The 15,101-nt window shown below is 33.7% G+C and overlaps 1 protein-coding gene across 2 annotated transcripts in view; it reads right to left on the reverse strand.

The window, feature by feature from the left end:
• VPS50 (VPS50 subunit of EARP/GARPII complex) overlaps positions 1–15,101 on the reverse strand; it is a 127,797-nt gene that overhangs the window by 110,635 nt on the left and 2,061 nt on the right. For both annotated transcript variants that reach the window (XM_032252955.1, XM_032252956.1), the window contains exon 2: positions 9,869–9,937. In XM_032252955.1, the coding sequence (XP_032108846.1) occupies positions 9,869–9,937 (69 nt within the window). The remainder of the gene's footprint in view (positions 1–9,868; positions 9,938–15,101) is intronic.

The raw sequence follows: 15,101 nt of genomic DNA on the forward strand, positions 1-15,101 counted from the left end.
CACTATTAACCCTCGGCAACTTAGTCTCTTCATGCCTAGTTTTTTTCACCCGTAAAGGACAAACATACATGCTTGCGCTCTCTCACTCTCTCGCTCTCACTCTCGCTCTTGCTCGCTCTCTCTCTCACCCCCCGCTTTCCTTTCGAAATGACAGTAAAACAAATATACAAAGTTATTAAGAATGCCAAAGAAAAAACATAATTTAAAGTATCTCACAAGTGTATATTTCCAAAACATGATGAATCTGTAAAAAGAATACAATGTGTATATGTATATCAAATGCTATTCTTTCCTAAAAAACTGAGCAATTAATATCACAGAGAGCATACAACCCCATATAATTTCAAAGAACTGACAGTGGAACACTTGACACTCTAAAGTGTACTAAACCTGGCCTAAGGAAAGGAATAAAACCTAGAAAAGCAGGAAAAAAAAAATGTAGCATACAAAATAGAATTAAACCCAAAACAAATGTCCCCATGTAACATTATTTCCCCATAAAATATCCTCTCCTTTAAAACAATTACATAGCTTCTATGTGAAAATATACATATGAACTGGAACTTATTCAAATCCCCTTCTGCAATCCCGATTCCTGTGTTCTTTTCAATCCCATTGCACCAGCAGCTTGTAAAGCTCTGCTTCTACCTAATCATTCTCTAAATGTTTCGTTGCTCTTAAGACTGCCTGCTCAATCAGACTGTACGCTTCTTGAAAACTCAGACTTCTCTTCATTCCCCATCATGCTGCTCCACAGTGCCAAGGGACACTGCAGATAATAATTACTATTACTGATCAAACTAAAATTAATTTACAATTAATTCCCAAAAAAATGAATATGAGACAAAAGGAAAGGAAAAGACCATAAGTTCTTGTTTTGATAGTCAAAATTTTCCACAAACTCTTGGTAAAACATTTCTTTCTTTTAATTAGAGATAACAATAAATGTGAACTGATTTAGGAATATTTTATACACATAAATTAGAGAAATAAACAGAAGCAACCAGATTGCATATTCTTAACACAATTACTCAATAATTTAATAGAAACTGATTCCCTAGGGTGGGAGATACAAAAATACATAATTCTTCACCTAAAACAGAACCAAAGTGGCAAGCCAATACAGAAGTATGAGGCCAAATTTTACACAACCAAAATGAACAAGAGGTTTCCTATAAAAAAAATTACAAGGCAAAATTGGGGGAAATGAATACCAAATGAAACTTCTTATACCATATTTAAACACATGATTTAAGAAAAAAGTTATAATAATATTAGATATTCAAGCTAAATCTGGGATAAAATATTTCAACCTTAAAATGCTTAAAATAATTTATTTTTACAATAAAATTTGTGTCACATAGTAAGTAACAAATACATAGTAACATTAACAGTGACATTAAATGCTCTCTAAAACTTGAAAATACAAAAATAATTTGTCAGCAACTAGTCTACCAAATGTGCCACACAACTTACTGTCAATGGTAGTCAACTAAGGAAAAAGTATATCAGCGTCACCCCAGAATTAAAGCTGGAGAAAAAAACTACAATTAAAGTAATAAACTGGAGTAACAGAGAAGAGGAAACAAAAGCATAAAAGGCAAAAATGAACAAATCAAATCTCTCTCCCATACTATCCTTACAAACTAACCTGCCTACTTTCAAAGCTCTGTAACCTTATCTTTCCCAAAAAATAATTCCATTTAAGAAATAGTTTTTAAAATTCCCACTATGTAAAAATTTCCCATACTAGGTCATACAGGTAACAAAAATGAATAAAATATAGCTTTTCCCTCAAACAGGTGTTAAAGTAATAGGAGAGGTCAGATAAATAAGTAAGCAATAACAATGCATGGCAGAGCATAAGGGTGATGCAAACAGAATGAAGGCATTAGATGGTGAGTTCACATCTGATGGAAGAGGTGGCATTTGGCAAATAAGAGAGAATAGGTAAAATTTCAAATTTAGAAATTTGGGGAACAGGGTTACAAATATAAAGCAAAGCAAAAGTAAAAATATTGTATCGGGAAAGTGTACAACAGGTTAAAGCAATAAAGGGTGGCTTAGAAAAATGTCACAAGGGAGAGGCTGCATGTATGCCAAGAGACAATAAGATGCAACAACTGAGATTTGTTTGAATTCATTTTTTAAAATATATTAGAACCATATTTTCTTCACTAAAAATAAAGCATCTTAACACATATCACTGTCCCAGGTGCTATATCGAAAACAGGCATAAATATTCAATATTTTCTTAATGTAATAAACCAAGCAGGATTCAATGTTTTAGAGGCATTTTTCCAGCAGTTACAACACGCTATAAGGTTGCATATAATATCACCTAGCCTGTTTTTCTATTTTGATCATGTCTGAGATAAAGCTACATGAGCATGCACATAAATGTACATCATGAATGTATGAAAAATGAAGAAAAAAATCATATTAGAGATTTAAGTCAACATCTTTGATTTAGCCAAGCTACTTTTCCTTTCACAATAACAAAAAAAGGTTTTATGAGAATTTGGGATTCAGGTCTATAAAATAATTTGAGCCCTCAAATGTAAGGTATTATAATACATTTCCAGTATGTTTACGGTTTGTAAGGAACTATACTATAACTTTACCGGCAATTTCCCATTTAAGAGTTCATCACTCAAGGGAATTTATTCAAATTTAGTAGGGAAATTTTTGTATTTAACTACTAATTTTGTATTTAACTACTACTTTTAAATTATTCAAAATACCACACTAATTAAAAATACTAACCCAAATTCAGGGCTCTTAATTCTACTCACTTTTATTAAAAAGTTAGTTATGACAGCTTAACAGTTTTCTTTACCATTATTAAACTTAACTCTGCAATTTTTGAAAAGTAATTTAACCTAATTTTTAAACCTATATAACCTATATATGAGTTTGGAATCTCATAATCTTCAGTACTAGGTTTTTATTCAAACAAAAGTATGAATGCAAATCTTCATTTCATAGGTCACATTTCAAAACTCTGCAAAAAAATGTATATAATAAAAAATGAAATGCATACCAACTACCCTTTCTGTACTTAACTCATTAGACCTGATTATAGCTCGATGGCAGAATGCAATGTACGTAAGTGTGTGTTGGGAAGGGAGAGAAATTTTACAAGCAAGATTTGGGGTTTGCCACAATTAATCTTATCAAAGACATTTTTTTTTTTTACTGTTTGCATTTCTTCATTCATCAACATAAAAAAGCTATTCTGTTATAAGAAAAGAAAAACAGAAGCCATAATCTTACCAAAGTTAACATCGCTTTAGAGTTCGAATTGAAACCAAAAACAAAATAAAACCCAAAAACAATTAGTCACCAAAATCTAAAAAGTGCTAAAAGGAAGAACAAAACATGAAGTTCCCAATATTCAGTCAGTATTACAAAAGTCATAAATCACTGAACAGAAATAGATTTTATCTCTTTCCAAATGAAACAAGATTCAAAACTTATTTCAAGAACACAGATAGCCTAAAACCATATACCACGTTAGTTTATAATGAATTGCCAGATGTCTGATTACGTGAGGAAATGGCACATTCTCCTAAAATCCCACAAGAACAACAATAATAATTCATCAAAGATAGCCGGTTCATCAGTTTCTGTGTGTTTTAAATAATCTTATCTTTTAAAGCCTACCGTTTTTCTTCAGGCCTTTCGTGCCATCTAGTGGAATACTGTTGGAGTTACAATTTAAAAAGAGGTTTTGGCAAAATGATTTACATAACACTTTTATAAAAGGTTATTGTATCACATTTTAATCCAGCTTTATAACCCAATCAAGTGATTAAGATGATGTATTTTAAAGTGTGCCACATGCCTGTCCTTTCTGGGGCTAACACTGAAGAAAAGACATATCAAAAATCGTGATACAGAGAGAAAAATCCAGCGTGTACATCTTCATTGTTTTTCTTTTGTTTTCAAACATCTCACCAGACACCTTCTCTAACAGAAAAAAATACTGTCTATTCTGAAAAAAGACAACATGACAGCACCTTCAATCCCAGTGCCTTTCACAGGTTCTTCCAACTTCCAAATCCAATAAAATCATCAGTCCTATTTAAATGTCCCTCCAATGTAACCCTTCTCCATTTCCTATACCTTATGTTCCTTTTTTCTTCTTAATCAGCATTCTGGTCCCCAGCCTCCACTCAACAGCTCACCCCATAAAACTGTAATCTTTCTTTAAAAAATTAATCATCAACTGTAAAAGATCTGAATACATTTCTATCTAGTCTACATCCTCTCCTAGCTTTGATACCATTGCGCATACCTTCACACAAACTTTATTGTGCCTCCACTCCTCTGCAATTATCTATTTTTGCTTGTCTCCATTACTCAGATTGAGTTAGGAACAGAGTCTTGTACCTCTTTGCAACTTCAAAGATTAGTAACTGCCTGGTTCCATAAATGTTTGCCAAATAGACTGTATGAATGAACTTACCTGATTTGTTATGAAAGAAGTGAAAAGAATGTCAAAGCATCTGAAGCCATGAGAAGCACAATTTTATTAATGGTTAAAAATAACACAACTAAATACTGTTAGCCATGAGCACCTAAGAAAAACTCATAAATGATTTTGCAGATCCATAGTCTCCCTTAGTATCACCTGCAGAAGACACCTGTCCTAAATGATATATAATCCTAAACTGAAAGTCTCCTAGCCATATACCTCAATACTAATCTTCTCTGATAGACACCAATATGTTAATCTTCTAAAAAAAACACTGCTCAGAAAATTCTTTGGAATGCATATTTCTTGTATCATATTTCTCCTATAAAAATTATAACATAGAAAGTATAAAACATTAGAGCTAAAAGGACTCTAAAAATCATCTAGTTCAATAGTATCTTTTCACAAATGAGGCACAAATCATTAAAATGACTTTCTTTCAATGAGCTGAATGTTTAAGTCAATACTTAAACTTACATCTCTTGACTTATCACTGTCCACATATTTTGGTAATACTATAAACCAAGCTCTGCAGTTAGCATGTGGTTTTAGGATTCTTTTAATGGATGTTAAGAAGTCAAGTCAAATTGGTTTATCTGATTTCACAGAAGTGCCAGAAACTCTAGAAAACATTCTGCTCAAATTCCTAGAATTTATATAAGTGGAAATGGTACAGAGTGGGCAGGTACTCAATAAATACTGTTGAATGGACAAAGTATAAAATAATTATTTCTTATATTTAAATAATTATATTCTCAAACGTTGACTGCAACAGACATTTATTTTGTCACCTCATCCTATGTTTTTCTTTCATGAAAAAAAAAGGTAAACCAAGCCTGTAATAGTAAACACAGCTGAATCCCATTACTATTTATGAGTTAATTAAATCGAGGCCAAGGAAACCCTGATCATTAAAGAATACTATCAGGAGGCAATACTTTAGTAAAAATTCATAAAACAATATTAGTATCAATACTCTTTTCCAGATTCATATTGTGCCATTGTGGAAGTACAATGGACAGTATTAATAAAGGTTGGATGCAGATTTATAAGGTTCTGAATACTGGTATTTTTATTTTTAATCAGGGTTCAACAAATACCCTCAAACGCAGTCCTAGTAAGTTCTATAACTAATAACTTGTGGCTCTGATTATTATCATATATTATAATAAATACTGGTTTTATTCTTAAATCTTGTAACCAAGTAAAACTCCTTTCATGTTTAAATGGATAACAAACTTAGTAAATACTACCTAATTTCTTATATCTTTACATGAAAATCTCACAAATTTGAAGTATAACAGAATCCATTTCAAAGAATGAAATTTTAGGTTTCATTCAGCCTTATCCTACAAAAATTCTCAGTAAAACTTTAAAACGATTTTCTAGAACGGTTCCTCTATTTCCTGTTGCTCCATTCTTGAGATGATATTCTCATCTTGGCCAATGGTTCCCAAACCTGGCTCCACAATGGAATCACCGGGCAATCTCTAAATATTACTGACATTTGTCTCCACCCAAAAATGGTGATTTAATTGGAATTGGCCATGGCCTGGGAACCGCTGATTCTAAACGTGCAGCAAAATTTGGGTACCACTGATCTTGGCACTGAGCCATTTAAGCTAAGATTCCTGAAATCTGTCTCAAAGTTTTCTATGCTCTAGCAAGTTCTGAAAAGAACCTTAAATGTTTTCTACTTTTCTAGACTATTTTATCTGCCCAAATTCCAAATTTCCAGTATACAGATTACCAGTTGAATTGCATTTGCTCTTAAAATGGGGCGCAAGGTCAGTTTGTTTATAAAATGCAGAAATTCTACCAGATGGCTTCTTACCACTTTGAATACATATAGTTCTCAAAAATAAATAAATGAATAAACGATACCATCTGGCTTATCAAGTACACCTAGTGCCCTTCAATTATCCCTCACTACCCTCCTTTTTCTAGCAAGTTGAAGCACATAAAATTTGCCAATATTTGACCATTTTAAACTTAAACAGCCACAATTCATCCTAATATTTTTCTCCTACTTATCCTTTATACTAAAACCTTTTCATGTAACAGAACCCCAACTAACCTATTTCTTTCTTGAAAATGCCACTGAAATCCTAATTCTCTGTCCCAACCCAGAAAGACATTACGAAAAGAAAAGGAAAAAGAAAGGAGCCCATTCCTGAAGACCAGGGATATGTTTTTTAAAAATTGTACCTACACTTATGAGTGAGGCAGAGCTATTAAATGAAGTTAATAAGTTTTCCATATAAGAATTTACAGGTTGGGTGCAGTGACTCATGCCTGTAATCCCAGCACTTTGGGAAGCCAAGGTGGGCAGATCATGAGGTCAAGAGATTGAGACCATCCTGGCCAACATGGTGAAACCCCCATCTCTACTAAAAAAGTACAAAAATTAGGTGGGCAAGGTAGTGTGCACCTGTAGTCCTAGCTACTTGAGAGGCTGAGGCAGGAGAATCACTTGAACCTGGCAGGCAGAGGTTGCAGTGAGCCAAGATTGGGCCACTGCACTCTAGCCCAGCAACAGAGTGAGACTCCGTCTCAAAAAAAAAAAAAGAATTTACAGTGACTACTTAAATAGCATAAATTGCTATGTGTAAAGGGTACCTCCCTAAGCAAAAGTAATGGGTACCTTGTTTTTTAAACCTAGTAATATAACGGGAGAATTTTCTATGTTTTATATATATATACACACACACACACACACACACACACACACACACACACATACATATACACATACATACAGACATACATATATATATATACACACACACATATATATAGACATATATGTTAAAAACCCAAGCTTCCAAATAATTTCTAGAGTATAATAACATTTTTAAGAGGTCAGGGAGGGAGGGTAGAAAATCTATACTGACTACTTCATGCAAAATAACTGCCAATTTCAAAGAGTTTATCACCCTATTTCCTTCTCCTTGAATGTAAGTAAGCTCTCTGACAACAGGGAATTTTTGTCTTTTCACTGCTACTGCCAGTCCCTAGAAAGTTTTTAAAAAATGGTACCTACACTTATGTTTTTTAGAAGTAGTACCTACACTTATGAGTGAGGCAGAGCACTAAATGAAGTTAATAGGTTTTCCATATAAGAATTTATAGGCTGGGCACATAGAAACTCAGTAAATTTGTTGAATATACATAAGGAAAAGATCAGAAGGCAATGTTAACCTTTACAGTGTTGGTGATCTTGGTGATTTTTTTTTTTAGATACCTTTTTAGTTTATCGTGTTTTTGGTTTACAGTATACATTAATTTTATAATAAAAGCGAAGATTATTTTAAAATAATCATTTCAATTAACATTTTGCATTTTGTTAAAATACTTTTAATCTTAATTTTAAAAAGATCTTAAGTGAAGATCTTTTTCAATGACATCAAATTTCAGGTCATCAAGAACTACCTACAACATTAATTTCAAAGCAATTTTATAAAAATAAGTCAATAAAATATAGGCATAAAGTCATATCTAAATTGTGAAAAATATTCAACATTAAAGTTACATCAAGCTATGCTGTGTAGGGAATTTCTGAATGAGTCTTCTTAACTCTTAATCTCAGTACTGACTTCAAATCTCAACCATATCAAACTCAGTTTACTGACTGGAGCTTTGACAGTCTATGGACCCAGCAACTCTCACGTTCTCAGAACCACCCAGAAAGAAGGCAGCAGCTCTGCTCACCCCATCTTTTGTTTTGCTATAGAAGAACACAGAAAGAACAAACAGGCAGATGAAGCTTATAGGGATTTCTTAGTGTAAGGTTAAATGTAAGCTTACAGCATTAATACCTTTTTTACTATTAACTGCTTTATCATTTAACTAACTTGGCTTCTTAGCATGTGCTAAAGAGACCAGTGCTCTAGGCTTACTCTTCACCTGAACCATTTATATTTGCTGACCTTGTGATCCCAGACTGGCCTCCCAGCCCAAGACCAGTTACGCTAAAAGTACAGACAGCACTGGTCACTGATGGAGCTAGGGTGGAGAGTCAATAAGAAGACTATGTAATGAGATCACCATAAATTCACTACCAACCACTACTGGGGAAACATCAAGGCTCACGGTTGAAACCCAACAGAAAGTTCTTATTAAGACAGTCGGTATTTTTTAAAGAGGCTCACTCATCAATTTGACATTGATTCTGCAATATGTAATACAATCTAATTCAAGGCATGTTCATAATGCATAATAATCTTTTTCTTAAGTCAAAGAAATAAAGAGAATTATTGTCAATTAGGATTTATGGTTATCTCTTATTTCCCAACCTTTTCATAGTCAATAATCTTTAATAACATTGTATAAAACTATATGATACACTTTTTATAAAGTTTTTTATCTGAACCATTTCATGCAAAAGAGTTGGTTACAATATGCAAAAGGGTTGGTTACAATTTTATTGCATTTGGAGAATATGTTTGGGTCTGACCCAAAATAAAAGCAATGCAGTAAATACAAAATTCACTTTAACAGATCAGGCACCTGAAAGAGATGAGAAATCATCCTCCTAAGGAGCTGACACTGAGGTGTAAGGAGAGGCCTTAAACTGCTGATCAAGAGAAGCAAGCTGTGTGTATTCAAACGCCAGATGCAGAAAACAAACAAACAGTATTTTCACATATGACCCTCAAATTAAAAAATACAAAAACAGACATTCAGAAGTGCCAGGTTAATCTGTGATATACTGGCTATTCACATGAGCAGCTTCAAGCAGCAACACTCCAGAGAAGCAGCAGGGATTTAATAATACTTAATAATTCCGAGGAGAATCCAGCTAGCTTTCAAATAACCTATACAAAATTTGTAAACTGAGAAGTTCACATGAATGTCAGAGGATTAAAATCTAAAATATCTACGATTTAGGAGATAATTTATACAATTCAATATAAACACTATGGTTTAGCTGCTTATTCAAAAACCTCCACTCAACAACAACTATATAATCATGATTTTTGGCACAGAGTGTTAAGAGTATAAAAAGTCAGTAGTCAATTATTTCATTTTTATTTCTACAAATTACAGCACATAAATCAATAAAAGTGTGTGTGTGTGTGTGTGTGTGTGTGTGTGTGTGTGTATACACATACATATATAACTGCTTTCAGGCTAATAATTTAATATAATAAATTCCCAATTTATCAAGTTTGCATTTTCTGCTTTACTATAATGAATCATACATACTACATCCCAGTGTGTAATGAAACAAGCCCTACACCCACTGTACTGTAAAAATGTACCTAGCTTATCATAACAACCATCTGCCTGTGGGAAAGAAAAGCTTCTGTGAATCAATTACTATCCAGAGACAATCATATTTTCTTAAGGAGGTAAAACATCACGTTCACACGTGTAGATCAATACCTTTCCAGGGACCCGGAGACTCTCTATGGCACCAAGATCACTGAGGCTTTCTTGAGGGCTTTTCAGACCCTTAAAAAAATAATAAAGAGAATTTTAATCGTGCTGAAGAATTTTAAGAGGATAGAATATACCTACTGAAATAGAAATGACCACTTTAAAAATAGAAATTTTCCTGCCTCAAAATATGGAAGATACATTCTAAAAGCAATTATCACTTAATACAATAGCACTATTATTAAATCAGCGAAGGATGTACTTTTGGTATTTTATAATAAAAGAGTATTATACAGCACCTTTACAACTAATGGTAGAAGTCTAACCTATCTATGGTTTAAAAACAGCTAAAAGAAACTTACATAACAAAAAGTGTTCTATAAAAGCACTTGCATATACAATAATAATTACTAAATTCACCTGGAAAAAAGTCCAAGCAATAGTATTATGATTCACGGATACAATATACTAACCAACTAAGCTAATCAAATATTTTTGAATAACCAAATTGCTTAGTTAACATATAAGTAGTACCTTCATTTTACCTGAATCTTTCCCACCAACATATCCAATTCATGCTGCATAAATTAAGACTGAAGTCTCATATCTCAGTCTCCTACCTCCTTTAGTTCTTTGGTGCCCTGCGCTTCTATATTCACATCAACTGGGGATTATGAAAGCTTTATTTGTACCAGGGGAAATTATTAAAATAGAAATCAGCAATTTAAATTTTCTTTAAAAGCCTCTCTTTAAAAATAGGCTATTCAAAGAAGACACTTAATGTCCCTGCAATATTAGTTTTTAGGCAAAATTAGCTGTTATTAATTTGAAGAGAGATTTATGATACAAGTTGCTCTTTAGTTGCACTATACTGGGGTCCTTAGTAACCAAAATACATGGTATGCTTATGCTGACTATTTGTGAGTTAGAGCAGAACTTGCTTATCTTTAAACTATGGAGATATGTATTCTCTCTTCCCTGTTGTAAAATGCCGTAAGTCATATCTACAATTTTTTTTATTACAAAGTGCTTTGCCTCAACCCCAAGTCTTCCATTACCCCAGAATATCTAACCTACCCACCCTTTCTCCCCTCTGCCTCTCTCAGGCACACTTACCACTCTAAGAAATGAGAAAGCAATATACCACTTTCAGAATTATCTCCTCTACAAAGTCTTACTAAATCCTTATGCTTCAAAGAACACAGTATTTCTCAGTATAACCCTTTGTTCGTGTCCATCAACATCACCCAGGGAACTTGCTAAAAGTAAGATTCTTAGGCCCTAAAATAAACCTAATAAATAGGTTTTTCTGGATTTGGACCATGAATGTGCATTTTCCAAGACAATACCTCAGCCAAAGTGGTAAAGTTTTAAATTTTAAATATATCTTTCTCTTCCAAACTTTAAGTCCTAAGGAAAGGAAAAAACAAAGTCCTATTTGCCTCTATAGCCCAGTGGCTAACAAAGTTCCAGAAACAAAGTAAACAATAAAGAAATGAGTAAATTATTAGATAGAAGTCATTGGTCAGGCTCCAATGTCCAGCAAATTAGCGCATTGTTCCCACAAGAACATGCAATTGACTGCAAAAAAAAAAAAAAAAAAATGTATAGGGAAGCCTTGCGGGGGAAAAAAAAAAAAAAAAAAAAAAGGACTAATGAGGTTTAATATACCTTTCAGTGAGTAAGGAAGAAAACCAGTATGTTACTAGTCTTGGGTGATTTTTTCTTCCTTGTCTTGAATTCTCACAATAGTCATGAGGGAACAGCATCAAAAGCGGTAAAGAAAGCAAGATTGAATTATCAAACTAAACTTCTATATACATTATATATACACTCATGTGAAAGTAAAACTTCCCAATTTGATTCAAAATCATGACCACCCCTAAAATATATTTTTAAAGTATAATTGCCATGTCTTTTAAACATATTTAAACAAACATTTTTCAAAGTACACATGCTCTTTGACTTGCAATTGGGTTATGTTCTAATAAATTCATCATATGAGAACACATAGAAATATACAGAAGAAAACAGACACTGAGACTGCCTGGGGGTGGAGGGTGGGAGAAGGGAGAGGATCAGGAAAATAACTAACGGATACTAGGCTTAATACTTGGGTGACAAAATAATCTGTACAATAAACCCCTATGACACGACTTTACCTATGTAACAAACCTGCATATGTACCCTTGAACTTAAAATTAAAAAAATTTTTAAACCCATTGTAAGTGGAAAATGCATTTAATAATCTCAATAAAACTATAATAAACTCAAAAATTCATTAAGTGAAACCATAATAAATCAGGGACCATCTGTATAGATTTGCTTAACTAAACTAACAGAAATCCCCGAAGGAATATATCATGTTTAATTTCTCTTTCCCCAGAACAACTCTGCAAAGAAACCAATGCCTGAAATGTAAATGTGATATATACCAACATCTAGAAAAAGGTCTTACCTCCATAATAGTCACCACGCAACAATTCAATACCAACACACAGCAAATTTCTGCCAAATGTACAAAATAAAAGCAATACAAATTGAAAACCCCATGTACGTGTTAGGAGGATGTAGAGTGAAGTGATTATCGGAATGCACTCTGGAGCAGACCACTTGAATTTGTATCCTGACTTTCTCACTGTGATTCTGAACAACCTATCTATCTTTTCTGTGCATTATATTCTAAGATGATCATTCACAGGCTATTATAAGAAGTAAAAGAAGTAAGTATGTGAAAAGCCAAAAATACTGTCTCATATATCTCAAGCATTCTGTGTTCATTAACTGTAATTCTAAATATTTTTATTATGACAGAAATGTTTTCCTTTTATCAAAACAGAAATGAAGAATTACATAAATGTCTCAAAACACAACATATGACATTCAACTGTACTTTAGAATTATAGATCTTTAACACTTTATCAATTTTATAAATTTCTAACAAAGTCATTCTTACTTTATCTCTCTAAACCATGAAGTTAGTTATAAGTGTAGTAGTTCTCTGCCTTTATTAAAACTTTGATGCTAATCATTAACCACTATTTGATTTTCTTTCATATGTGATTTTTGTTTTGATAATTCCCCAGTTTAGACATATAGAAAATTCAGCATAAATTAACACTTGCTGTTGCATTTTATTTGCCCAAATCAGATTAACACTTCAGACTACTTCGGTTATGTCTACATTAATCCTCATTTTCCATTTATGAAACCAGCAACTGTATCTTATCCATCCAAAAAAGCATCTGTGATGATTTGTGTTTCCTTCTCTTTTTGGCAAAACTCAAAAGTGTTTACACCCAGTCCCTAATTTCTCTCCTCTTATTCTCTCCTGAACCCACTCTATTCAGGCTTTCCACCCCACAACTTCATGAAAATTGCTGTATTCAGGGCACCAAGGACCTCCATGCGGCTCAATCCAAAAGCACATTTCTCATTCTCACTCTCACCTTACTTGGCCAATCTGCAGCATTTAACACAGCTAATCACTCCTTACTCCTTAAAATTCTTTACTTGGCTTCAAGGCACTCTTCTTGGTTGTTCTCTTTATCCCATATTCATGCAACAAATATTTATTGAGCATCTGCTATATTCCAGGTGCCATTTGGGAAGCTAAAGACTTCTTACCTCATATGCTGCTTGTTCTCATTCTGCTTTCCTGGATCCACTGCTTCCCCCTGACTTTTTAACACTGAATTCTCAAAACCTCCAACCTCAGATTCTTCGTGTATCTACACTCATTCCACTGGTGACCTTAACCAGTTTACATACAATCTACATGTTTGTATCTCCCAGAGTTTTAGCTATACCCTGGATTCACCCCATCAATTCAGATTCATCTGGCCAACTGCCTACTTTATTTCTCCACTAGAATATTTAAGAGGGTTTCAAATTAACAAGTCTAAAAACCATGTACCTTCCCCCAATCTGTTCCTCCCTCAGTTTTATCCATCTGAGGAAATGGCAATTCCGTTCTTCCAATTCCTGGGGCCAAATTATTTTGAGTCATCTTGATGCTTCTTTTTCCCTCACATCCCAAACCCAATCTGTCAGGAAATTCTGTCACCTCTACATTTACAGCACATTGATCTCTTTCAACGCTTCTGCCACTAGGGCGGAAGGCCTACGCCCACCCTCTCGCCTGGATTACCACACTAGCCTCATTATTGGTCTCCCCATTTTTGCTCTTTTCGCTTCTTCAATCTATTCTTAAAACATGGGTCAGAATGATCTGTCTGAAGTGTTATATTAGATTATATCATTCCTTTATTTGCCATTTCATTCAGAATAAACACCAAGGCCTTGCTATTACCTATAAGGTGCTATATGATCTAGCTTCCTGCCCTCAGAAATCTAACCTTATCCTGACCTCATCTCCCACTACTCTTCTTCTCACTCACCTCACCCACACTGGCCACTTGTTTGAGAAATTGCTCAGACAATTGCTCAATTGTCTGAGCAATTTCTCAAACAAGCTCCTGCCTCAGGACTTCTGCATTTGCCTTTCCTTCCACTGGAAATGTTCCTTCCCAAATATCCACATCAGAGTTCACTTCCTCACCCCCTTAAGGTATTTTTTTATTGCCTTCTCTGAGAGGCCTTCCGTGACCATCCTATCTAAAATTATAAGTCACCTCAAATCACCAATAATTCCCAGGACTTCCTAACCTCTTTTCCTCTGAAGTGTTTATCACCATTCTGCCTTAACACTTGTCTATTTTTTTTACTTAGAATAGTGCCTGGCACATAGTGCTCAATAAACATTTGTTGAATGGACTGAAAGAACAGAGGCCAGCATAATGGAGAAAGATGAACAGATCTCATCTAAATAAAGAGAGCTAACAAAGCCTTCCTTCCCTCCCATTATTTTGCAAACAAAGATCCCAGGACTGCTGAAATGTCCCAAAACTTAAATTTCACAGACCTTAATTTCCTATCTCTCTATATTAACTCAATATATATTATTAGCATATTCTATAGATTCAAAAAAAGAAATACTTTCTTATATACTTATTTTAATCCTATTAAGTTTAACTCAATAATAACCCGTACTAATTCAAACCCTCAATGTAAATAGGCAGCATGCTATTTTCATACCTCATAGATTCAGGAACTGTACATCAGTATCAAATATGTGAAAGGCAAGCCATAAACATATATAATTAGGATAACTTTAAATATGTGTGCAAAACTCCTAATTTTACCTCACTTTGTACCAGTATAGTTTCAGCCTTGTGTA

The sequence above is a fragment of the Sapajus apella genome, unplaced genomic scaffold (assembly GCF_009761245.1).
Source record: "Sapajus apella isolate SASKATOON/1434 unplaced genomic scaffold, GSC_monkey_1.0 scaffold81, whole genome shotgun sequence".
Classification (NCBI taxonomy): Eukaryota; Metazoa; Chordata; class Mammalia; order Primates; family Cebidae; genus Sapajus; species Sapajus apella.